The sequence below is a fragment of the Mastacembelus armatus genome, chromosome 21, assembly GCF_900324485.2.
Source record: "Mastacembelus armatus chromosome 21, fMasArm1.2, whole genome shotgun sequence".
In the NCBI taxonomy this organism is placed as follows: Eukaryota; Metazoa; Chordata; class Actinopteri; order Synbranchiformes; family Mastacembelidae; genus Mastacembelus; species Mastacembelus armatus.
In genome coordinates this window covers 7,561,115-7,585,463 of record NC_046653.1, presented here as the reverse complement: position 1 = coordinate 7,585,463, position 24,349 = coordinate 7,561,115, and the positions used below count along the sequence as shown (strand labels likewise).

Genomic DNA, 24,349 nt, shown 5'->3' with positions numbered 1-24,349 from the left:
CATATATCACAGTTTAAGCTTACTTGTTCTCATAAAATCTAAAGTCAGAAAAGTTTGAAGGGCTGTAAAAAAAATATCACTTGAAAAAGCCTCTACTCTGTTTTCATCCTCTGTCCTTAAAGAAAAAGAGGTTTTCAGAAGGTTTTTTCCCATGAGATAACCCTGAGTGGTAACTACTGAGTGGTCAATGGTGAGTTCAGCTGTGTTATTATGGCCTGTATGCCTGCGCATTTGTGCGTGAATGTGTGGCAGGGTGTGTCCTGGGAAGGCAGTGAGACAGCCAAGATTCAGTTACTTTTTCAGACCACAAGCTCTGGTGTCGCTACAGGCCCTGAAACACACCTCCCACTGACACTCTCCCTGTGTTATAATACTGGGAAAGCGCGCATGAGAAAGACAAAGTGTGTGTGCACCAGGAAGGAAAGAGAGTGAAATAGTAGTATGGTTTTAAACTGTGCCTGTTCAGTAGCTCAACAGAAACCCAGGCACCTTATATATATTTTTGTTCCCAGGCTATTTGTCATTCAATCTGTGCGTGCGTGTGCCAGCATTGTATTGCCGTCTATCCCCAGCCCATTGTTTAGATTCAGTTCCCCACTGACCCATGTGCCCTTGGTAAACAGCTTTTTTGCATGAGCCTGTAGAGAAGTGTTTGTATGTTTGAGTGCTCAAAGCTGTGCATGAATGTTCACATCTAGAAGCTCAATAATTCCTGCCAGGATGGCTGCTCTGCTTGACATGTACACCGTTCATAGAGCTCTGCTCTTAATGTTGTTAGAAACTCATAGATTATTAGTGCCACAGTAATATATTTTGTTGATTGATTGTTACCCATCAGATTCCTTTCCATTTGATTAATTTAAACAGGCACTTGCTCGGTGTTTCAGCTGTAATGCACCAGATTCCCTTTTAAAACTCCCAGCACTGCTCATAAAGCTGTGCTGTGGCCCTCCTCTCTCTCTTTTTTCTGCCTTTCTTCTCCCTCTATTCTTTTCAGTAGCTGGGAGAAAATGAGAGAATGGACGAGTGAAAGAGGAGGATGGGAAGAGGGAAGAGAGAATAGATAGAGAGAGGGGAAAATGGGAGGTAAAAGAGAGAAAGGCAACAGACACATTTGGTAAAAATGAAAGAGGGAGAGAGTGGGAAGGATATGTAGGAAAGTAAGAGAGGGTGAGTCCAAAAGAGAGAACGAAGGGAGTAAGAGGGAGATGAAACTGCTCTTTAATCAGCGAGGGGCTGTATGGAGGCGGGCCGAGGTGTCTACTGTAATCCGATACACGTGCGCGCGTACGACGCGCACACACACCGAAGCAGGGGACTGAGTGAGCAGTCCTACTCGCTGCCACAAACCCGGTGGAGATCGGAGGGGAAGGAGTGCGCTGTCGGAGCTGCCGGGAGAGGGAAAGAGTGAGAAAGATAGAGAGACATATACTGAGCGCAAAGAAGAGAGAGAGGGAAGACACGGAAAAGCGCGTTTCAGCGAAGAAACGCACAGTTTGCAGGAGGAGAGCGGGGAGACTGCACGCTGATTCTCTCGATCGGTTTTACGCACGCACACCGGAGCTGCATCCTCCGGGAGATCTTGTGTTATCTTTTACGCAAGAACGGGACAGTATAATAAGAGGAAAAACAAAGGAGGGAATGTTTTTTCTTACAAAATGACATGTTTTTTTACCAAGTAAATGCGCCACTTTGAAAGTGAACCAGAGCGAAATCTTTTTGAAATGTTTTATCGAGCTGAAGACTCGTGTTACTTCTTCAAATTTTGAAAGACTTAATGGTAGATGTTTTCTGGTGGCTAACGGTGGTTTCAACCATTAAGTTCTACTTTGTTTGAAACTTGTGATTTTGTCTGTCACCGGTCTATTTTCCCATGCGCGTTTTGACTGACAGCGGGACAGTGTGCTGCCGATTGCGCGCACAGAAATGGATTTCGCCGCTATATTACGCTGATTACAGTTCAATTCGCGCTAGTTTCTAAGAGAAAAGCAGTGGCGTCACACACTCACACAACCCATACAAATAGTGGGTTTAGCCAACTTCATATTGTTGGAGAGTCCGGCGAAGGCAGCCCGGCATTTCAAGTGGATTTTGGCCGCGAGCCGTATGCGCTTCAGAGAAATAGAAAACTGTGGGAAAGAAAAGGGAAACGGGAACTTTGGACTACAGCTGTCTCTCACACAAATTGAATAAACCCGAGGAGAAGAGGCCTTTTCTCCATATTTGACGGGAAAAGATGGATTTATTCATGTGTCTCTGTGGATGTTTACTGGCTTTTCTTTTGCCTGCAACTGTCAAAGCAGAGGAAGGAGGTAAGTTTGACAGTTTTGCTGTCCGCTTAAAATCTGAGACTCACACGCAGGTGCTAGATGCAAATTAAACCGCTTTTCAGAAGAAGAAAAATCATTTAGGAGAAGTATTTTATGACCACACAGTCCCCCAGACATCACGTCCTTTCAAGTGGGTTGATATATATGATTTTAACACAACTACAGGACTTGTCTTCTTGTAACTCTGCACAGCCTATTCCACTGACACACAAAAGTGAGTAAACAACTTGTAATCACTGACCCACCTATACAAAACCTGTTATTTCTTTCCCCAAATGAAAGCCTTAATTCGTTTTGCTGGAAGACATCGAGGCGATATTACAGATAACGTGTCACCATCATCAGTAACGTTTTCATCGTGCCACACCACTGCTGGTTGCACTCCGTCCTGGCTTAGTATCAGAATTGATTTTTGTCCTCTTAAACAACATCTTAGAGATGCGCTGTGGGCTTAAATCCGCAGCTGAATCGATGGCTGTTCTCGGGAGAGCTATCCAATAATGAAAAGTCACTGGAATGTTCCTATAATATACTTATCGCGACTAATGTCAGTGTGAATGGTCTGTAGGGCAGCAGCTCACTGGAGTTTAATCATCGCACTTGTTTTATATCATAATGTGTCACTGCGATGTAGTTTTCTTTGAAAGAGTTTTTCCTGAAATGCTCTCAAAACTTTGCATGGAGAGAAATCATTTTAAATAGTCCGGACGGTTGTGCGGAGGAGCGGCGGTGAATGTGACCGGGCATCTCTCCGTCTATAGGAGGCCAGCACTGGCGCTTCGTTGGCGCACAGGTCCGAGCCCCTTAATTCCGTCGCCACGGAATGTGTGAGAGATGCGGTTTGCAACTGCACCTATGCGCAATTTATCCTTGTGTATATAAAAACAACTTCTGATCTAAGAAACGTACAAGTTCTGCTCTGTACCGTCTACTAAATGTGATGAGCCAGCACGGGTACGGGCACTGCTCTGTTTCATAAATCTTTCTGCGTCTCATGCAACCTTTACGCATAGGGAGGACAACACTGTTTTAGAGGAGTGGGCGCCTCTGCTGCATGAAAAAGCCTTTAAGTCTATTTGCTATGAATCTAGGTCAAAATTTGCTGTGATGTGGGGAGTGTAGGTTTATAGGGAAACGTGTCAGTGGTTTAACCAACAGGTACTCCACGTATTTCCATAATTTCAGAAGGAAGGATGAATACTATATTTTTCAGTCAAAAGAGAGAAAATATAAACGATAAGGGTGAAAACCTTTTCTATCACATAGACAAATTGACTGCTTCTAATGTTTTCTCATATCTAACACAGATACAAGTGTGTGTCTGTGCATAAGTTGCCAAAATGGGAAATGATAAGTGGCAGCGCTGTAGAAGTTGGCTGCATTCTAGGTTTTATTGATTTAGAGCATATTTAGGAGGCAAGCAGAGGCTTTTGCTGATCTCATGACTCTGATTGAGTGGCCTCTCTGCCAAATGTTGTTTTGGAGAAACAAGAGTGCACAGCGAGCACAATGGAGGCATGTCTTTTGCATTTCATTTCACTTTGGTTGTGAGAAAATACTTGTTGTGTAGCTATCCCCATGTGATTTGGATGCTGTCATTGAATGTAAAACCTATATTTCTGAGATTGTCCTACCTACACAAATAGCACCTGGTCATTTGATTGTCAGCTTTAAATACTCAACACAAACCCTGGAGGATCAGGTGAAGTACTTATAGTAGAGGAGAACTTTATGAAGAAACTGCAGCATTCAGGGTGAATGAACAAAGTGTTTTTGACCAGAGTTTCCATTCCCTGTCTTTGTACCATTAGTCATCATTGTTCTGTTTTACCCTGACCACAATCTTTCTTTTAACTATTGCCATTATCAGTCTAGTAAAAATAACCACATCTCACCACCATCAAACAGTAAAATGTGTCATTGTGAGTGGTACAAACCTCCTATTTCCTTATTAGGACTTGTTGATGTCTAGTTATCTTTCTGACAACAGAGTATCTTTGGGCTATAGATGAACTTGAATGTTTCTCAGGACTCCCTCAAGCTCCCCTCTATTGCCTTGAGAACTACTGGAACACACACACACACACACACACACACACACACAGTCTGCAAAACAGGCTTAAGGTTCCTCTGCAGTAAACCTCAACAGATGCCTCTGTTTTGTTCTCTCCGAAGAGATGAGCAAGGAAAGCATAGTGACTTAGAAGTGTATATATAGAGAAAGAGACAAGTGAGCAGGTTTAGACATGCAGGGGAGGAAGTAACAGAAACAAACAGGCCGAGGGAAGCTGCAAAACTAAGTGAACGAAACGGAAGAATGATTTTTAGTCTCGCTGTTTGATCCTGTTTCTTTATTCCGTTTGATCACAGCTGTGCCTAGAAGAGAGATAAACGGACATAATTGGCCACTCAAGACCAGCTGTCTGCCTCTATAGTGTCTCTGCTGAAATATGCTCGATGTTGAAAGAGACTCACTGTGATACAGAGTGTAAGAAGCACTGGAATGAATTGCCCACAGGTATACATTAAGGACTGGTTTATGAGACTAGTTTTCTAATGGCCTTCACTCCCTTTCAAAAAAAGTAAACATTTCCACTCATATATATCTGTATGTAGGTTAGTCAGACATAGATAGGTTAACTAATTTTTAAAACTATGCATTTTAGATGGGATTGCTTTAAATGCAGCTGCATGAGCCAAAGCAGGCAGCAGCATATATTTACAGTGTAAACTATAAAGTGCTTCATCACAGTGCTACAGAAGTCTTTTGCTACTGTATAACTTTATGTGCACATTTCCTGAGCATGTTGTTTCTAGCCCCAGGCCTTAGCCCCACATCTAACATAACTCGAGGCCTCGTCAGGTTTGTAATAATCAAGTGTTACATTGTTGTGGGTTGTAATGCTTTGTCAGCTTCAGTTGGCCATTGATAAAACAAACCATCTGTGTTATCTGGTCACACAATGGGGTTATACCCTGTTTTAGCTCGCTATATAATGAACTGATTCACAGTCACTAAGGCAGCCATTATGTGTAATTAGTTGGTGTTAGAAAAGACCAGTTATTTATACATATAACACTAATTCTCTTCTATAATTATGAATTTAACTGTCTATTTCACTCACTGAATTTTGTGTTTTTGTGCATAATTACTCAGTGCATATGAAAATTGAGTGTGCTTCAGGAAGAATATAAATAAGTGTATAATGTATAGTCAGATAACACCACAAGAAACAGTGAGCGAATGTAAAATATACTGCTGTCAGTTATACATTGAAAGCGTAATTAGTGAGTCTGAAATCAGCTCATTGCTGCATGCATTTCTGTGCATTTCCCATAATATCTTGTAATTTTCCTCTAATTGTTTTTGTCCCCATTACAGTTGTTCTTTATTACTGCTGCATTGTTAGGTGTACTGAAGAATTCACTGATACTCAAGGCAGGAAATTACAACATGAAGTCATTTATCATCCTTTACTGGCATGATTTGTAAACATCCATCCCAGAAGAGTACAGTGAAACAATGAACTAACTAAAAACAGCAGTAAGCAGAGATGAAGAGTTAGATAAAGATGGAGAGCGTAAGGTATCCCAAGTGTTTGGGATTACAAAAGAGAGCGGGTGATGGAGAAACAGCAGGAGAGAGCAGGAGAGGTATAATGGTGAAATAAGAGGGAAGCAGCAGAGTGTGAAGCAGAAGCTGAGTGAAACCACCTGCAGTAAACTAACTCAGATAAATAACTCTCCCCTTTCCAGCACAAGTGCCTTCCTGGCCAAGGTACAGGATGTCATTAATATATATTTTGATTATCCCATAGACAAAGGCTTTAGTTGTCTATTTAATCATATTGGTTAAAATAAAATGACATTATAACTGAAAAGATAGTTTGACAGATGCAATTTATTGGATAAGTCTAAAACTATTTATCACAGAGGCCACTAAGAGTATATAAAAAGCAGCCAGCTCAAATGAAAACATTTCGAGCGCTCTCTGTACTGTGACGCTTCTTTAAAATCTTGTATGTGACAACTGAGAATGTTAATCTCTGGCAGGTGACACTCCGGCAGGAGGCTTCCTTCAAAACTGATTTAATTTTAATTATCTTGCAGGCAGCAGGTGTATTCCACCAGGTTTCAGGATTAAAGGTTATCCTCATTCATCTAGAGATCCAGACGGCTGCTGTGTTTTTCTCTTCATTTTTTAAAAGTCTAATAATGCCCTCTGTAAAAAAAAAAAAATATATATATATATATATAAATAGCCAGACAACTTTTAAAAGAAAAAAAAAATCTGTGGCTCAAATGAGAAGACATTAGACTTTTGATCATTAGAGTAATAATGGCCTAACAACACAGCGGCTGCTCCAGTGACATCAACAACCTAGTTTGCGGTGAGCAAATAAACATTAGGTCAATTAACCTGCTGCACAGTCTCTTTCTGTCTCTGTCTCTCTCTTGCTTGTCTGTAAAAGAGAAAGGACAATTAGTGGGTCCAGCAGGATGTTCTAATTACAGTTATCATGTCATTAGTAAAACTGTTAGTATTTTAGTGTCTTTATTGGCCATTAGTAATGACTTGAGTAATTAGAGAAGATGGGGAGATCTGTGTGTGTCTGTGTGTTGGTGTGTTTTTGTAATGTACCTTTGTGAGAAAAAAAAAATGTCCACAGAGGAACGGGGAGATCATGGAAATCTTTGAAATGAGGATATTTGTCAGTCCTCACTGCTTTTTAAATTTTTACATGCAGAATGTGTGTGTGTGTGTGTGTGTGTGTGTGTGTTTGTGTACCAGCTAAGCCCTCTGTGTCCTCAGCAGTCCCTCGAGAGCGGTGCCGTGCAAGGCCATAGGTTGTTTTCCTTTTTCTCTCTCCCTTCATGCTGAATCATCCAGTTGTTTTCCTCATTTCATGGCACTTCACCTCTCCTTTAATAGCACACTCTGTCTCTTTCTCCAAATCTCTCAATGTCAGTGTTTTCCCTCGCTCCGATTAAGAAACATTCCTCGCCTTTTCTTCGCTCCGCATTTCAATGATGGGAAATCTCTTTACTGTTTTAATTTTTTTCCCACTTTCTGCCTGTTCTCTCTGACTCTGTTAATCTGTGGTTTTCTCATACTTGTTTTCTCTGCCTGGAAGAGAACAATGGTTAACAGAGATCCATTCACATGGGCTGTAACAGTTTATACGCATCTTAAAATGGTGACATATCACATTTAGTATTTGCTTTTAATACTTTTTTTTTCACTAGACAACATGCTCAAACTGTTTAGGAATGCTAGACATCTACTGCATGAGGGCCTGTATGTATTTAACCCTTATTTATAAAGTAAATAAATAAATAAATGAACTGGTGAATACATAAAATGCCCTGGTTGTGTTATCTGAATTATTAGTTTGCATAGCCCTTGACCCTTTGGCCAAAGCTATGATAAATGCTTAATGTTAACTGAAGTTAAATAACCCAGATGCAAATATGGGGCCTTTCTGTTCTATAGGGTATCAAAGCCAAATAATAAAGGGCCATTCAAGGACCTTTATGATCATACCTGATACTGTGAGACTGTCCTCTCAAGGCTAACACCAGAAATAGTAATTTCAGTAAGTGCCCCCAAACAACATATGTACTGTATATGTTCACGTCAAAGGTTGATTGAATGACATAGACACTGGGAAGAGGTCATGCTACTGCAAATAGGAGCGTCAGGTCCGAAAACATTTGTGTGCGTGAGCTATAGAGCGGTGAACAAAGAGTGTATTCAGTCGTTGACCTTGAAGGACTGTTTGAATAATGTGTAGGCTAGGAGCTTATTCATTTTTAACAAATCAGTTATTTCATCAAACGTATAAAAATCGAAGTTAGTAGTTCACTTGTCCACTCTGCCTGGTTGGTACAACATCTGTAGGAGCATGGAATTAGGTTAATACCAGTCATTTTCGAACATTATCTTTTCACTTTTCACCATTTTTTTGTCTTGTTTCTCATTTTTCCTTTAAAAAGATTTCAGCTGGTCATTGCTGCTTTCCCTGTTACTGATCTTAAATCACTCTCAGTAGCTTCCTTTGCCCACTCCAATATTATCTCTCTACTTTCTAAAGCCCCACTATTCAGGTAGTCTTTCTTTTGAGTTTAGAAGCTTGTTCTCATTTCAGTTCTTTTTCTGTATTACAGTCATTCTTCTTTTTTATGAATCCTTGTCTCTCTTCACTCCATTTCCCCATCATTCTTTTTGTTGCTCATATCCTTTGTAGTTCTCCATCATCCCTCCCTGTATTTTACACCACACACACACACACACACACACACACACACATACATACACTGTACTTTTCCACCATCGCGTAATGCAGGGCACCTGTAGAAAAGCACAGCCCCACCTGTTTGTGTGTGTGTGCACTTTAGTTGTATTTTCTGTCCAGTGAGCTTTTCAGAGCTGCTGACCTTCTTTTTTCCAGTGATGAGAGACAGATGTTCTGGCATTTCTCTCTCTCCTTTTCTGTTGCTCCTTTCTTTCTGTCCATTCGTGAGGTTTCCCAGGTTTCGGTGACTAAAAGCTCCTTGGTTTTGAGCCAAAGAAAACATTTTAGCCTGTTTTTGTTTGTTTTTGTGTTTTCTTATTTGTAGATGTACAAAACTTCAATACAAATGTAGATATCTACTGTTTATGATTTCCACTGTTTAAAGTAACAATGCCTGAAGCATTTTCCAAGCTACCATAGTGAAAATGCATTGTAAATGGTTAAAAATGCACTGAAATCAATGTAAGATTAGAATTTTTCCCCTTGGGCTGTGATGCAGATGTTTAGAGTTTATTGATTGTTAAATTTGAGGAACTGTTTCCAACAAGGTCATACAATAATGAGAAAGTGACTGTGAGTATTGCGGCCAGTATTGGTGAATAATAGGTTGATGTGCCAAATAATGGCCTCCTATTTAACAAGCCCTCTGGTTACTGGGGTGAGACACACTTTCTCACTTTTCTATGCAAATATGAACCACTAAAACTACTAATTCATTATGGGCTCTGGTCAACAGAAATGAATGTGTGCTCTGGTCCGACACATTAACAAAGTTCATGCAGACAAGCAAATCGATTGTGACAGGCTGAAAAATGTCTCTTTAGAGTCAAATCAGACTCCCTGCTCAGAGGGAAAATGAATCTATATGAGAGCTTAGAAACAAGGTCAGGGAATTTGCAATTGGGGCCAACAAACAATCATCTAGTTTAATTTTGCAAAGCATCTCCACGTAGAGGTGTGTGTGCTTTTCTACAAGTGTGTAACTTTGAGCAGTTTTTATTACATTTCCATATGGGTGCATTGCACCTGTGTCTTTTTTTATTGAGATGTGTGCAAGTGGGAAAAAGTTGCTGAATAGGTGTTATCAGGATGCAATACGAAACGTGGTGGAGAGCCATAAATAATGCAGTGACCTGTCTCATATCCCTGCCTGACTGCTTAGCACCGTTTACTGCTGCTTATCTTGTGTGTGTGTGTGTGTGCGTGTGTGTGTGTGTGTGTGTGTGTATACCTGGTATTACTCACACTGTGAGAACCAAAACCTGCTTACACACTCACACTGTGGGGACTAGGCCTTCCTCGTGGGGACTAGAAGCTGGTTCCCACCATGTAAAGTATGCTAGTATGCTAGTATGATTTGGTGTAAGGTTGGTGAAAGGTTAGGTTTAGGATCAGGTTAAGGTTAGGGTGAGGGTGAGGGTTAGGGTTAGGCAACTAGTGGTTATGGTGTGGGTTATGGCAAGTCTCCAGGAAATAAATGTAAGTCCCCACAAGGAATGAAAGCACAATTGTGTGTGTGACCTCAATTCACTGATGTCTAAGAGGATGACAAACAATTTGTGTTTGTGCGTTTGTTGTGAATATATGCTCACAATACGAACAGGCTGAGAGAAAATCTGCCTTTTTGTGACATCTGGTTTCAAGAAGGGAGAAGTGTTAGAGAGTTTTGTGAGGGGCAGACAGTGAGAAAATGGTAATGTTTTGATGTGGTTCATTTTTCAGCTTATCCTGAGGTTCTTTCCTTCGTCCCTTTTTCCTCAATACTGCAATAATCTGTTTTTGCTTTCAGGTTTAAAATTGTTTTTCCATCTCTCCCTCTGACATCTCTCCCTTACCTCACTTTTCTCTCTGTTTTACCTGTTTGATAATTCTTGACATGAATTCAGTTTTTTCCCAAGTCAGCATTTCTTCTAACACACACACACACACACACACTGCACTTTGTTGCCAAGGGTACGTCTGTGTGGAATTTCATTGTTATAGGTTTACTTTCAAGGCTGTATATATGTACCCAAAGATGCAGTTAGTTGTCTCTCCCAAAACGAAAGAATGTTTCACTGCAGAAACTCTATTATAATGTCTGATGAGCTTCACCTCAACATCATTTCAGTGTGTGTATCTGTGCGCATGCTGCGCAAAATTAACAAACATGTCAAATGCCCTCAGTGGCACCTCAGACAAGAGGACTTGATGTCATCCATCAGCAAATTCTTTCACCTTCTGCCCTGTCTGGATGTGATAATTGTTGAATGACGTTGTCTGTGTGTGTGTGTGTGTGTGTGTGTGTCTGCGTGTGTGTGTGTGTGTGTCTGCGTGTGTGTGTGTGTGTGTGTGTGTGTGTGTGTGTGTGTTGTCCAGAGATAAATAGAACCTTAAAGCAGAACAGACACAATATTTTGCACACACAGCATCTGCCTCTCTGTCATATGAGCCTTATTCATCAGACACTTGGAGGTGCTGCCTTTATCGCTGCAATGCCAGAGGTGAGAAAAGAGCCAGAAGGGGAGAAAAAAATGAAAAAAAAACCCCATGATATTTCAGAAACTCATATATGATCAGTAGAAACTTAGAATGAAAAAAAGAGAGTAAAGCTTCCCTGCTTCTACCAGAGTCATGCAAAGACTGCATTAGTTAAATTAGTATTGATTAGTTAGATTTCTCTCACAATCCTAGATTTTTTTTTTTCCTACTTGCACTGCCTGTCAGCATATCCAAGATTTTTCATTAGATACTGTTAGCTAAGTGGTGTGCTAAAAGGGTGTTTGGCTGATGCTGCTGTGAGATTCCAGAGTTGTTAAACACTAATCCAGGTGGTGCTGAGATTAAATGCGCCTGGCCATGTTACACAGGTTTTGTAACTATACTCCTGTATTACCATATTTCACTAGGGAGATTGGAAACAGATAAGAGGGCACTGACAAGACAAGCTGGCTTGCAGCATGATGGAGGAAGGAGCGACCAAGAGATACAGAGGGATGAATGGTAATTGTTTGCAGACAATGTGACGTACACAGTGGATTTTAGAAAGTAAAGTGTCACTCCTATTATGAGCTGTGTCCTGAGGTCGGACCTCCACAGCTTACTGGTTCTTGTCAGTAAGATACATGCATACAGTATTTGCAGCTATTCTATTTCAGTTTGTTTTGACGATGGTGTCTGATAAAGTGTTTATCCTGTGTGTGTGTGTGTGTGTGTGTGTGTGTGTGAGGGTGTGTGTGTGTGTGTGTGTGTTAATATTTCCAAGTGTGACATCTCCTGGAGTAGGTTTACAGTAGCTTGTCTATTTATAGTGTTAAAACATGTTGTATTCTGCTGAGTAGTTTTCCTTGTCTATATCACCATGTGATATGTGGCAATAAATAACACGTCGACTCATAGGCCAAAACATTTCTTCAGTTTCTACAGTTTCTGCCTCACTTTTTTCTCTTTCTAGAAGTTCTAATCGAAAAGGAATACAGACTGTAAGAGTTTGTTTTTTTCCCCACTAAACAGAGAATTATTTAAAGAGTTGCTCACTGGCCAAATACTTTATATCCAAGCATGCACCAGACTATCACAGATGCTGTTTTTATTAGCATAACCTGGTCCATTGTGGTCATCGTTTTTTCCCAACATTTTTGTTGAAATTTTTTCTTTGGACCAAAATATACTATGCAATTACACATATGCAGACATATTCCTTGGAAAAATTATTTCTATAAAAAGTAATAGTCTACTTAAACTTTTAAGATATGTACTTTTCTTAAAATAAGTCATCATTCTGAAAGTGTTGAAGGACTTCGTATAATTACTTGAGTGTTATTTCTGGACTGTTAAATGAGTAAATCTTAGTTCTTTGGGTCTCCTCTTGTGGCTCATACATTAGCATGATATTGGAAGTGCTTGAACTTAACAAAGATTGCTCTTATCGCATCTCCACCATGATGGTTTAAGTTAAGTTTTCCAGATCATAAACAGTTGAACTCATATAGACTGCCTGTGCAGTCAGTCAAAAAGAGTAGCCAGCATGGTGCACAATGGACACCACAGATGTAATACAGTAGAGCTGTGTGTGTTTGGCTGTTGGGTGTCACAGATATATATGAGTTACCCATCTATGTCAGGGTGCATCTACGGCCGTGAATGAGTAGCATTGTTTATGGTATGACACAGACATATGACTGCTGGCAAGTGGATCTGCTCTATGACAGTAACTATGGCATCTGGAGAGCTGTGTGTGTGTGTGTGTGTGTGCGTGTGTGCGTGTGTGTGTATGTGTGCATAAGTGCGTGCTTGCATGTGTGCGTCTTGGGTCAGAATGGATTCTTTGTACGTTATGATGCTGCGTTGACCTTTGACTCCACACATACAGAGACAGATACACACACACTTCTTTGTGTCTCATATCCTGTCTCTGCAAATACATCTCCTATCAGTATTTTATGTTTTTCCCCTTTTCCCAGTGTCACATCATGCATGACGAACAAATATGTGTTAAATTAGTTTGGTTTAGTCAGTTCAGTGTGTAGACATATTCCTGGTCAGACTTGATATGCAAACAACACTGACCCTGATGATAATTCAGACTTATACTGGCTGCTGCAAGGGAAGTTATTATAGTTTTGTGTTAATATTGGATGCTTAGCTGATCTGTATATCCCATTATTCTCCAGTAAAATTTTCTCTTTTAATAACTATTTTTTTCTTTTTCTTTTTCTTCCTATAGTTCCTTTAACCTCTGCCCTTTGATTTTCCAATCATCCCATCTTTGCTGTGTTTTTAACATTTGGAAAAACTAATCTGTGACCTCACTGAATGTGTGAACCTGTGTATTTAAATGAAAGAGATATTAAACATTAAACTTTTAACACTTTAAATACCTGTATTGGAAGATTTTCATAGATTGCGCCAGGTGAGGTTGTTGACCACAGAAGATAAACATATGTATATGTAAGATGATTGCATTGACTAACATTGCTTCCACCATCTTTCTCTCTTCTTTTCTAGCATCTGAGCCATGTGGTGGTTATTTAGATGCTAGTGATGCTGGTTATATCACCACACCTGGCTACCCACTGGAGTATCCACCTCATCAGAACTGTCAGTGGATCATCACAGCCCCTGAGCCTTCACAGCGAATCATTCTCAACTTCAACCCACACTTTGAGATAGAAAAATTGGACTGCAGGTAAGGACAGCATGGATGAATGAGATGGCAAACAAAACAGCTTAAAGAACAAGACTTGAATAAAACAATTAAATCTTCAAAGTTGCTTAAGAGGTTAGATTGCAACTAAAGAAAGAAGTTGCAGTTACTTATCTTTCTCTCTGGATTTTCTGTTTCCACCAGCCTGTTCCTCTTTGCGACAGTTGTTGGGTGTATTTGGCGAACTCCAGCCCACTCTCCTCCTGTTTCTTTGGCTTTAGCCATCCCATAATAATCACTTTGGGACCTCCCTAGGTCCCTTGTCTCTAATTATCAGAGTCTAATTACAACACATTTACTGTTCCAGGATGCTTTTCACACTTCGACAGAATTAAGACAGATTAGAGGATTTGGTGTCCATCATTGTTTTTAGCTGTTTGGCTTAAGTTGCATGGTGAGTCTGAAAGAAAGGCAGGCGCTTAGACAGCATGAAATAAAAATACAGGAAGCAGAGATAAACAGACATGCTGGGAAATGGTGGAGAAATGCTGGCAGAGAGATACTTTAGGTTTCAGACCAAATGATGGAGAAGCGGTCATTAAGTTAAGTAAAAAATCTTAATAAAACAAGGTTACGTGATGCTTTAAAAAGGAATATGAAGGAATTTTAAACAAGTTTAAGGTACAAAATAAGGGATAAAACAATGACAATAGGATTAGGAGGCTGATAGATAATTTTATATATCACACAATACATAACTGTGTATTGATTTCTGGCCCATTTTCAATACTGTAAAATGGCAAGGAAAAAAATGGGCTGTCTAAAAAGAAATTCCCCTCTGCACAGATGGCTCTAGGTGTAACAAGAAATGTATTTCATTTTAGAATGTGGAAAGTGCTCAGGAAGGGAAATTATCAAAGTAAAAATCACAGACACAAAACACACAAACATAGCATATTATTTTTTATTAAGTCTTTCTACTATTTGCCTTATTGTAAATGGTCCTTCCTGTGGGGCGTCATAGTGTGTAAATCCATCCCTCAATAAAGGGAGAAAACACTGGCTCCCAGCCATTTAATGGGCTTTTTCAATGTAAGAGGCTACAGATACTAATGCACTATTACAGGCAAGAGATTCAGACAAACAGAGGGACACACAGACTGCTGACTTTTCTCCCCTTCTCCCATTATGTCTCTGTTCTGGTGCTTTCCCATCCAGTTATTAACATTTGAGGTGTATCAATTATAGATAGGTGAATTTCCCAGTTCAGATATACCAAAATCATTCAGACATTTCTGTGTTGGAATTGAAGCATCAATATTTCACCAACTGTCTGTCTGTTGAAAGGCCCAAAGGTTCAAAAGACCCACTGTGCTTTGCTCTGTTTTGCTTTAATTTCACACTGTGCTGGGGAAACAGCAAAAATAAAATAAAAAAACTAGCTTTTTTGTCTGTCCCCATGTCCTCCTCATTTTCTCAGTTTTACTTTTTTTTCCTTTTACTCATTTTCATTGTCAAACCGCTTGATGCATGAGATGCTTACTCTTTCTCTATACATCTTTCTCTTCCTCTCATCCATTTTGTACATGGTCAAGTAACATTAGCAACAAACCTGACACACAAACACACACACATTGGCGACTCTCGCTCTCTGATTGTCAAATCTCTTTCTCTTTCTGACACACATCTGTCCGTCTAACTAGTCCAATTTTTCTTGAATCATCATGTATTTGTAATATAGTCATAACAGCGTTTCCCATACACTGACACACACACAGCACTGTTCTGGTCATGCAGAGAGCATACGGGTGCACATGTTCACTATGTTGACACAGTCTCATCTATTAGGGCCCTGATTGTGATTTAAGATGTAATCTATAATGCATCACGTTTTGTCAAGCACTCTGCTGGCTCTGCATTTAAAATCGATGGAGAGGTGGTCAGAGAGAGAGATGTTTTCATTAAGATTCATATGCTGTAATAATTTAAGTGCAGGGAGACAGCTGAGAGAAGTGAGGGAGATGAACAGGAAGACTGATTAAAAAACTCTTCTGAGTGTAGCCACAGCCAGTCATTACTCACCATGACCTCCTTTTTCCAATCACAATACAGGCACCGTGGCACCACATCAGTCCACCACTGGTACACGTTTTAGTTTCCACTTGACAGGTGTAACTGTAGTGTTTATGTGTGTCAAGAAATGTCTTCTTTACTTCAGGAGAACTTCCTGTGTCGCGTCTGTGTGTTAAATATGAGCCGACAGCCATGTGACACCATAACTTTGGATAAACACTGGAAGGAAGTTGCCGTAGGCTGACAATATCCAGGAGGTCAAAGGAATAGTCAGTAGTCACACAACTTCCAATAAAACCACAACTTGTTGATGTTTGCAGTCAAACAAGGTTAAACCTGTTAATTAGTGCTGATATAGATCAACTGTACTACCTTTGGATAGAGCAAGCCTTTCCCAAAATGCAAACTATTGCTTTAACCCTGCAAATGACCCATGTCAACAAGTTCAGGTCTCTGACAATATGTTTCACTTGCATTCCTTGGGTATACTGCAGGCAAAAGCCACTAAAATCAGTTGTATTTGCATTCAAAGAAAGGAATTGCTGCAAATTCATTTGACAGTAAGTGATATTAAATTCTACAAGTAGTAATATATAGGACAGTTAAGGTCAAAGTAGTGGCACAAAACCCTTTTTACTTTGGAGGCTGCAGTCTGTTCTCTATGTCACAGTTTCTGCTTTGCTCACTGCACTGCTCTGTCTCTGAAAGAAAGATCTCTATTTGGAGTGTTTTGGAAAGAAAACACACACACACACACACACACACACACACAGCTGCTTAGGGAAAAGTGCAGCGTCAGGGTCCTTTGAGGGCATGCTCAAATCATCCTGACAGCTACCTCCTCTCCCTCACTGTTTCCTCTATCCTTTCCTCCTCTTTCCAATGGATCCCATCTATCATCTTTCACTTGGTCTTGTACCTTCTAAAGTCCCACCCTCTTTTTCCTCCTCCTCCCTGCATGTCCCCTTCCTCATCACCTCTCCTTATTTAATCTTATGTCTCTGTTTCTATTCTTTCTTTCCCATGTGTCCTTCTCCCCTTTTCCCCTACTACCTTCTGCAGTGTTCATTATTCAGCATTGTGAATAAACAGGCAGCAAGCCAAATGCCACACACTTCTTTTCTCCTCCTCCCTAAAATGCACCTATTTGTCATTTATATGCCATTTATATATTACCTTTTCTTATCTTCTCTTTAATCTGCACCCTCTTCAGTCCTCCTTTACCTCAGCTTACACCCAAATCAGATGTCACAGGTTATGTGAGATATGTGATATGAGAAACACACTGTGCACCCACATGCTCACATATTTTTTTCTCTTTTGGCTTACTCCCACTCTGGTGCGGCCGCACATGCTCACATATAGTAAAGAGGTTAAATATAAGTCTTCATAAACAGGAGTAGAAATGCACATACAGAGGAGCATTTTGGACTAAATATACTTGTATACATTGTAAGCACAAAAGACAGGTGGGCAGCTTCACAATTACAGTATGTGGCTGAGATGAATATTGAGCAAAGCAGTGAGTTAAGGAGTGAGTTATATGACACAGAAGCAGCAGTCAATGCTAATGGTTTCACTAATGATTTAGACCTTGTCTTTGTACTCTGTTTCAATCAGTCATTTGAGTCCATGTTTTCTGTCCTCTTCTCAAAACCCACATTTGCGCAAATACAGTAAATGTAAACAAAAACATCTGTTTTGATGGAAACTAGAATAAGGACGAATCAGAGGCATATTTCACCACAAAAACAAGGGCTCTGGGAACCTGATCAAGAAAAGAGTGAAAGGGCAGAGTGATATGATGTGACACTAGCCTTAGGGGAGAAGCAGAAAAGCATGGTAGGTAGAGGTGAAGAGCCTATATGACAGAGATCGGAACAGGATGTGGAGCAACAGTGGATGTTCAATTACCAGCTGTGAACATTTAGCAGCTGCCTGCATGTTTGAATTAACATCACAGTGACTCTACCAGCAGGGGAGTCATACATTCAGACAAACGTCCTGGCACAAAGCTGAAGTGTAATGTTATTAGAAAGCTACAGTGAGAATAGCCAAGAGAACACCTTTGAACCTGAACCAAAATTCCTCAACAGACACATTTTCAGATGGTGATTACAATAGATGCTCACTGAATAATGTGAACCATGCTTTTACCCCCAAGATAGCAATCAGATTACCTTTTTCTTCTTTGTTTCCCCCCTGTTGTTGGTTAATACAGAATCTCTTGTGTTTCAGCAAGCTACACAAATAACCATCAGCAGTAACTGCATTCAGGAAATCAGCAAAGTAAATCAAAAACGTACCGGCTTGTATATTCCTCACAGCTTCAATGATGTTATTTTAAAGATTTGAATTTTTCTGTCCGTGATTGTGCAAAAGAGCTCTAGCTGGTCAACAACAATAAAAGAAACCTTCTTATGTTTTTGTTGTTGTTAGTTCAGTCAGTGTATAGTGTCAGATATTGTGATTCAAAAAAGAAAAAGCAGCAAATGAGTTCTTTGCTCAGTCTTGCTCTGTTCACGTTCCTGTGTAGATTGCTTTTCTAAATGTGAGGACAAAACCCAAGGTCCATAAAGATTGCAGCACACTTTAACCCCACTGAATGCTGAACCCCACTGATTAAGATGACTAATGATACAGAAAAAGGTCTGAAATTTCAAGATTTGTTAAGGTCCACTGTGGTACTTTTTAGGAAATTCACACACAGACACTCAGGTAATACAGGTAGTGATGATAATATCAGTGCTCTGATATACAGACAATCCCTGAAGCCCTGAAGGTCCACCTGATCAATGTCTGTTACTGTAATGACAGTACTGTACGTGTGTGTGTGCGTGTGTGAGAGAGGGAGTCCAGCAATAGTCTCCACGACAACCAATCGATTCCTCATTATACCTTTAACACACATTGATCAGGGTCAGTCCTTCACAGGCACACACATGCCCCTGCTAACCTCACCCTCCACCCACATTGCAAACACACAGACACACACACACACGCACACAGACACACACTGTACTGGAGTAATAGGCTTATTACTTTATGAGAGTGAAGTCTGTTGTCCTCCTCACGCACTATTAACTACCTCTACACATGACATACGATACACACAGAGAGCAAGTGCTTTAACATTTTACTCTGATTAATTTACTATGAATATTTTGTTATGCAATAACAGTAAGTACATCTTTTGAGTCCTTGCCAACAGCTTTAAGAAACTAGACTGAAGCAGTAACTATAATGACTATTTGAGGGGGTTTTGCATCAGAAGACAAATGATACAAAGGGACCATGGAATTGGTTTCAGTTGTATCTAATTTCTAATGGTCTCTAGTATTAATTTAGCACTAAGATGCAAGAGGCTTTTACAGCTTCTATTAGGTGTTCCTTCACTAAATGTGAATATTAAGAATACCCTCACTGGCATTATCTTTATCATACTGTCTGTGGTGGCTTATGAATGCGTATTATTGGAAATTCATTTGTGTCCAGGACATAGATACATGGAAATAGCACGTAGGAGTACGAAAGATAAGTAGCGGCGCCCTTATAGGAGCTTTATCAGTGCTGCTAGAAACGCTAGTGAAGTCATACGACTCAGCTAAATCCACAAACTCTGTAACTTTTTTCAAAAAGGCTCAAAAAGTTTTATTTCCCCAAGAAGCTCTTTTCTATATCTCCTATAGGAATGTAGCCTGAATTGTACCATTCACATGACTTGAGCAGGAAGTTTGTCCTTGTATGCATGTAATCAACTCATAGTTGGCTGTTTCAGTTCCTCTAAAAAGCCTTCTATGGGGATATGGTTGGTTTCGCTTCCCTTTCAGGAAAACGTGAGCAAGAAAAGGACATAGTAGGGAAAAACAGCATCAAACAAAAACAAAATATTATAGAAGTAATATATGTTAGAAAAAATCACCCTCAGCAACAGATTATAGAACTAAAAATGAATCCTAAATTGAAGGCAGGGCAAGTTTATTTATATAGCACAGAGTAATTCAAAGTGCATTAGCACCAATAAAAGACTAGTTAAAAGTACATAGGCAAAAATCAAAATATACAGCGAATAGTGAAATTAAAATGAAAGGAAACTGAGTGCAGATAAATCACTTTGGATAAAACACTGTCAGTTGTAATATGTTATATGTGACACTAAAAAGAAAGGTTTTTAGCTTGGACTTAAACATTGTCAGAGATGAGGCTTGTCTAACATCATCAGGAAGACTATTCCAGGTTTTAGCTGCATAGAACTGAAACGCTCCTTCTCCCAGTTTAGTCCTGACACTGGGCACGAGCAGAAGGCCTGTCCCTGATGTTCTCAGAGTTCGAGATGGTTCATATGGCATCAACATGTCAGAGATGTAATGTGGTGCTGAGTCATGAAGTCATGTTATACACAAGCAGTGCTGTTTTAAAGTCTATTCTCTGAAAGACACGAAGCCAGTGCAGAGATCTGAGAACAGGAGTAATGTGGTTGTATTCAGGACCTGAGCAGCAGCGTTCTGAATGTACTGCAGCTGCTTTACAACTCGTTTTGAGAGCCCTGTGAACAGGCCGTTACAGTAATCTAACCTGCTAGAGATAAATGCATGGATGAGTCTTTCCAAGTCTACAATTAAAACAAATTGTCTAAGTTTTTAAGTTTCTCACTTCCTTCACATTGTAAAGGTCTGAGTGCGTTTGCATGTGTACTGTATGTCTGCAGTTCAGACACTCTGTCTACCACTGAGGGCACCCCCGATATTTGAAAGAAATGTGCAGGTGTAACAAGACAACTCCTGACCTAATGAGAGAGAATGTGTGAAAAGCAATTAAGACTAAGGTGTTTTTTCCTTTTTCCCTGGTTCACTTCAGGCAGGCTTTGGAGAGCTTTCCTGCTCCTATCCCCAAAACACACAAACATAAATCTCACATGTCAAATCTTCCAGTCTCTACTTTCACATTGCAACACAAAAGAATCTATCATGCATGTCCTTGTCTGTATCTGTAACCACCCATGTTACCGAACATGTCTTGTTTTATCATTACTGTCTTCATGTAAGCAAGAAGACATAGCTGAAACATTTACGTTTTTTTGCCCCCCAGAGTCAGAAATACACGAATTTTAAAAAAAGATTTTTGTAGATTTGGGTGGAGCAACCTCTCATTTTCTTTATGCGCTTCATGTAGGCCAGGGGAAAGATCCTGAACACACATACACACAAGGGGATTTCACAGACAAATGTGGGAGAAACAAATTCAGGATTTCTGTAATTTCCTATGGCTAGTCTTGGCAAATCACTGATTGGCTGCAGTGAAATACATCATGGGGGGAGGCGAGAGAAAAATGATGGGATTATACAGTTTTTTAAATGCTGTGTTCCTCCTACATGCAGAGACAGATTGGACACCCTTATAGACCCTTCTGAATGCATGGCCACAGGCTCTGTGTGTGCATTGGTGTGGTTATGTGCGAAATAGACAGTGTATGTTTGTGCAGGTCTCTTGTGTATGTGTTCGCTGATAGTGGAGCTGTGTACAGTCTCCTGCTTTCTACTAAAGGCACAGAGCTGTAGGGAGGGAGCCATGGAATAACACCTGTCTCTGTCTGTCTGAGAGGAGGAGCTGGCAGAGTGAATGTAGTGTCGTGTTCTCTTCACACTGGTCTGGCTAAATTTCTGAAAATCTAAATGATCTCTGAAGTGGATAAAACTGAAAAGCAGTTTTTTAGTGTAGCCCAGGGAAACAGGACTTAAGAAAAACAAATGTGTGAGACTACTTTAATGTGATCACAATCTATCTATCTATCTATCTATCTATCTATCTATCTATCTATCTATCTATCTATCTATCTATCTATCTATCTATCTATCTATCTATCGTTCTATCTATCGTTCTATCTATCTATCTGCACTGTTAAGTAAAGCAGTTTTAAATTCAACTATTCACAAATTCTAATCTCCTCTCTCCCCCATCTCTGCCTCCTCTGTCTCTCCCACACACTGGCTCTTGGCTGATTATTTTCCCGACAGCACATTAGAGAATGCTTCATAGGGAAAAGGGAAAGAGAGAAAAAAGGTGGAAGACAATGAATAAAAAAGAAAATTTCTGTATAGTGTAACACTGACAAATAATTAGGGAAGGAGTGAGTCAGGAAGAGAAAGAAAAAGAGATTGTCGGGGTACGGGTAGCTGTTAAAGTTGTCATTTAAGAAAAGAGGAGGAGAAATTTGTCGCTGGGATGAGGCGTTCTCTTGGGAAAGTATGCCAGGAACTGTGACACATATGCACATACACACACACACACGCACACACACACACACACACGCACACTCACACACAGACATAATTGAGAGGGACAGTCCTTGACTTAATGCATTCCCTAATGCAGCACCTAGCCCTAATCACAACCATCACAACTAAATGCCTGATCTTCAGAAATGCAGTCCACACAAACACACAGAGAGATGCAGGCACACACGCACAGTGCTGTGACATCCTGGGTCCTAACTGTGGTGTTTACTCAAAGTAAACAAAAAGGATGATGGAAGAGTGGGTGATGTATAACCCTCATTATGACATTTTCTCACATCACACACATACTTCAGATACAGTACACAGGAAGGATCACAGCAAAACCACACAATGTTTTGTGTGTCTGTACACACATTATATTGTGCATATGCACAGGATTTCATAAAGCAGGTTCGTCTTTAGTCTCTAAAGTCTTAAAGTCACTCCTGCTGTCTGTGATTTCCTCATTTTTTATTGTTACCATCATATATGTGTGTGTTCTGGCTTCACAGTTCAGCGCTGATAAAATGCAAAGTTGTGAAAGGATGCTATCCAATAATTTAAACACTTTACCCATTTTATATATATGCCTTTTAATGTGTCTGCACAGCAGGAACAACAAAAGATATGTGCTTTATTTTTTATCATCCTGTGATACATGATCAATTCATCTGTTGCGTCACTGGGAGGCCTTCTGACTCTGGCGTTTTTTTTTTTTTCCTAATTAAAATTGGTCTAATTTAACTTGGAACTTCTTGGCTTCTGTCATGAAAGCTTTCTCAAGGAATTTCTTTCCAGGAAGCTATTTAGAGCCAGGCAGGTGTGTCTTTGGTATCCAGACACAGAGGCAACACTCCTGCTGGGAGTCTGGAGATAGTTCTCAACAATTGTGGTCAGAAAAGATGAAAGAAACAGGAATAAAAATAGCTTTCAAGTCAGTCCATTTCTATCATAGAAGAAGACGACCTTTGATGCTTTTTCGGTAGATGTGTATTGTTAAGCAACAGCAGAGGACGTGATACTGTAGAGAGTTATGATTTTAATGTTCATACTGCATGTGCATGAAAAATAGAGCACTGTACTAACATTTGTGGGTATTTCTATTAACGTGTTTAGTCTTTGTGCACTGAGGCATAGTTAATTAAATTTGTCTCTTCTTCATTTAGTACTAACATGATCGGTTATTTGTTAATACAGTCTCTGGCTGGAATAAAATGTGAGATGTTTCTAAAATAAGGGTAATCAGGAAAATGCAGAACTCCTCTAAATCCATTCTTAAAAGTGGAAAATGAGAAGTTTTCTGTGGATTGAAAGCCCATGGGGTGAACTACAAACATTATTAAATTAGGCCTGGACAAAGTTGCAAACTGAGTCAGCGAGAAGACTTGAGGTAGATTTTTATTGTTTTTAAGTCTCTTGTGACTTGTTCAGCTGTCTTTTTAAGGCACTGCATTCCATTGTGTTCAAAATATCCATCCATCCATCCATCCATCATCTATACCCGCTTATTCCTTAACCAGGGTCACAGGGATCAGCTGGAGCCTATCCCAGCTCTCTTTGGGTGAAAGGCAGGGGTCCACCCTGGACAGGTTGTTCAAAATATAAAATGTGTAATTTGCTTCAAGAAATAGATAGTGAGGTAAATTAGTTGTGTAACAGTGGAATCACTCTTCTTTTGTATTTAAGCTGCAGTATGTGGCACTACTGTTTCCTCATGGAGGTGGAAAGGGAGCGTTTCGTCTCACATCCTCCCTCAGCCTTTGTTTGTGCCATAATATAGGTATAATCCATAAAATGAAGTTCTGTAGACCATGAAGCCCGTAGCAGTTAGATTATATAATGATTCGATTACATTGCAGTTACAGAATTTTAAAACGGTTTCTCTATTTTGCCTCATGCAGGTGGTTCTTTTCCTCCTCCACCATCTGTAAAGCGCCCATGTCTTCTGCTGCATTCATTTGAATTGTAATCACACCCATGTTTCTGCTAATAGCAATTCTGTGTTCAGAAGTCCCTCTAGACACTGATAGATGCAAACAATTTACTTATTCTTTCTTTTTTGTAGCCAAACCAATGTAATTCCTGTCAGACGAAAGAAAAAAAAAAGATTTATAACATCAGTGTCAAAACTGCACATGAAGCCTTAACAATTTCAACAAATGAAAGTCTTCTCTCTTGTCTTTCACTAAATACCCCATCAGTGCTTTCATTAAATATGTGTTTGCTCTCTGCAGGTATGACTATGTAGAG

At 39.9% G+C, this 24,349-nt stretch overlaps 1 protein-coding gene across 8 annotated transcripts in view; it reads left to right on the top strand.

Moving 5' to 3' along the window:
• The first annotated feature begins 1,319 nt into the window (after window positions 1-1,319).
• LOC113123098 (neuropilin-2-like) overlaps window positions 1,320-24,349 on the top strand; it is a 96,121-nt gene continuing 73,091 nt past the window's right edge. For all 8 annotated transcript variants that reach the window (XM_026294885.1, XM_026294891.1, XM_026294889.1 and 5 more), the window contains exons 1-3: window positions 1,320-2,312; window positions 13,613-13,793; window positions 24,334-24,349. The exon at window positions 24,334-24,349 is cut by the window's right edge and continues 166 nt beyond it. In XM_026294885.1, the coding sequence (XP_026150670.1) occupies window positions 2,237-2,312; window positions 13,613-13,793; window positions 24,334-24,349 (273 nt within the window). In that variant the 5' untranslated portion in view covers window positions 1,320-2,236. The remainder of the gene's footprint in view (window positions 2,313-13,612; window positions 13,794-24,333) is intronic.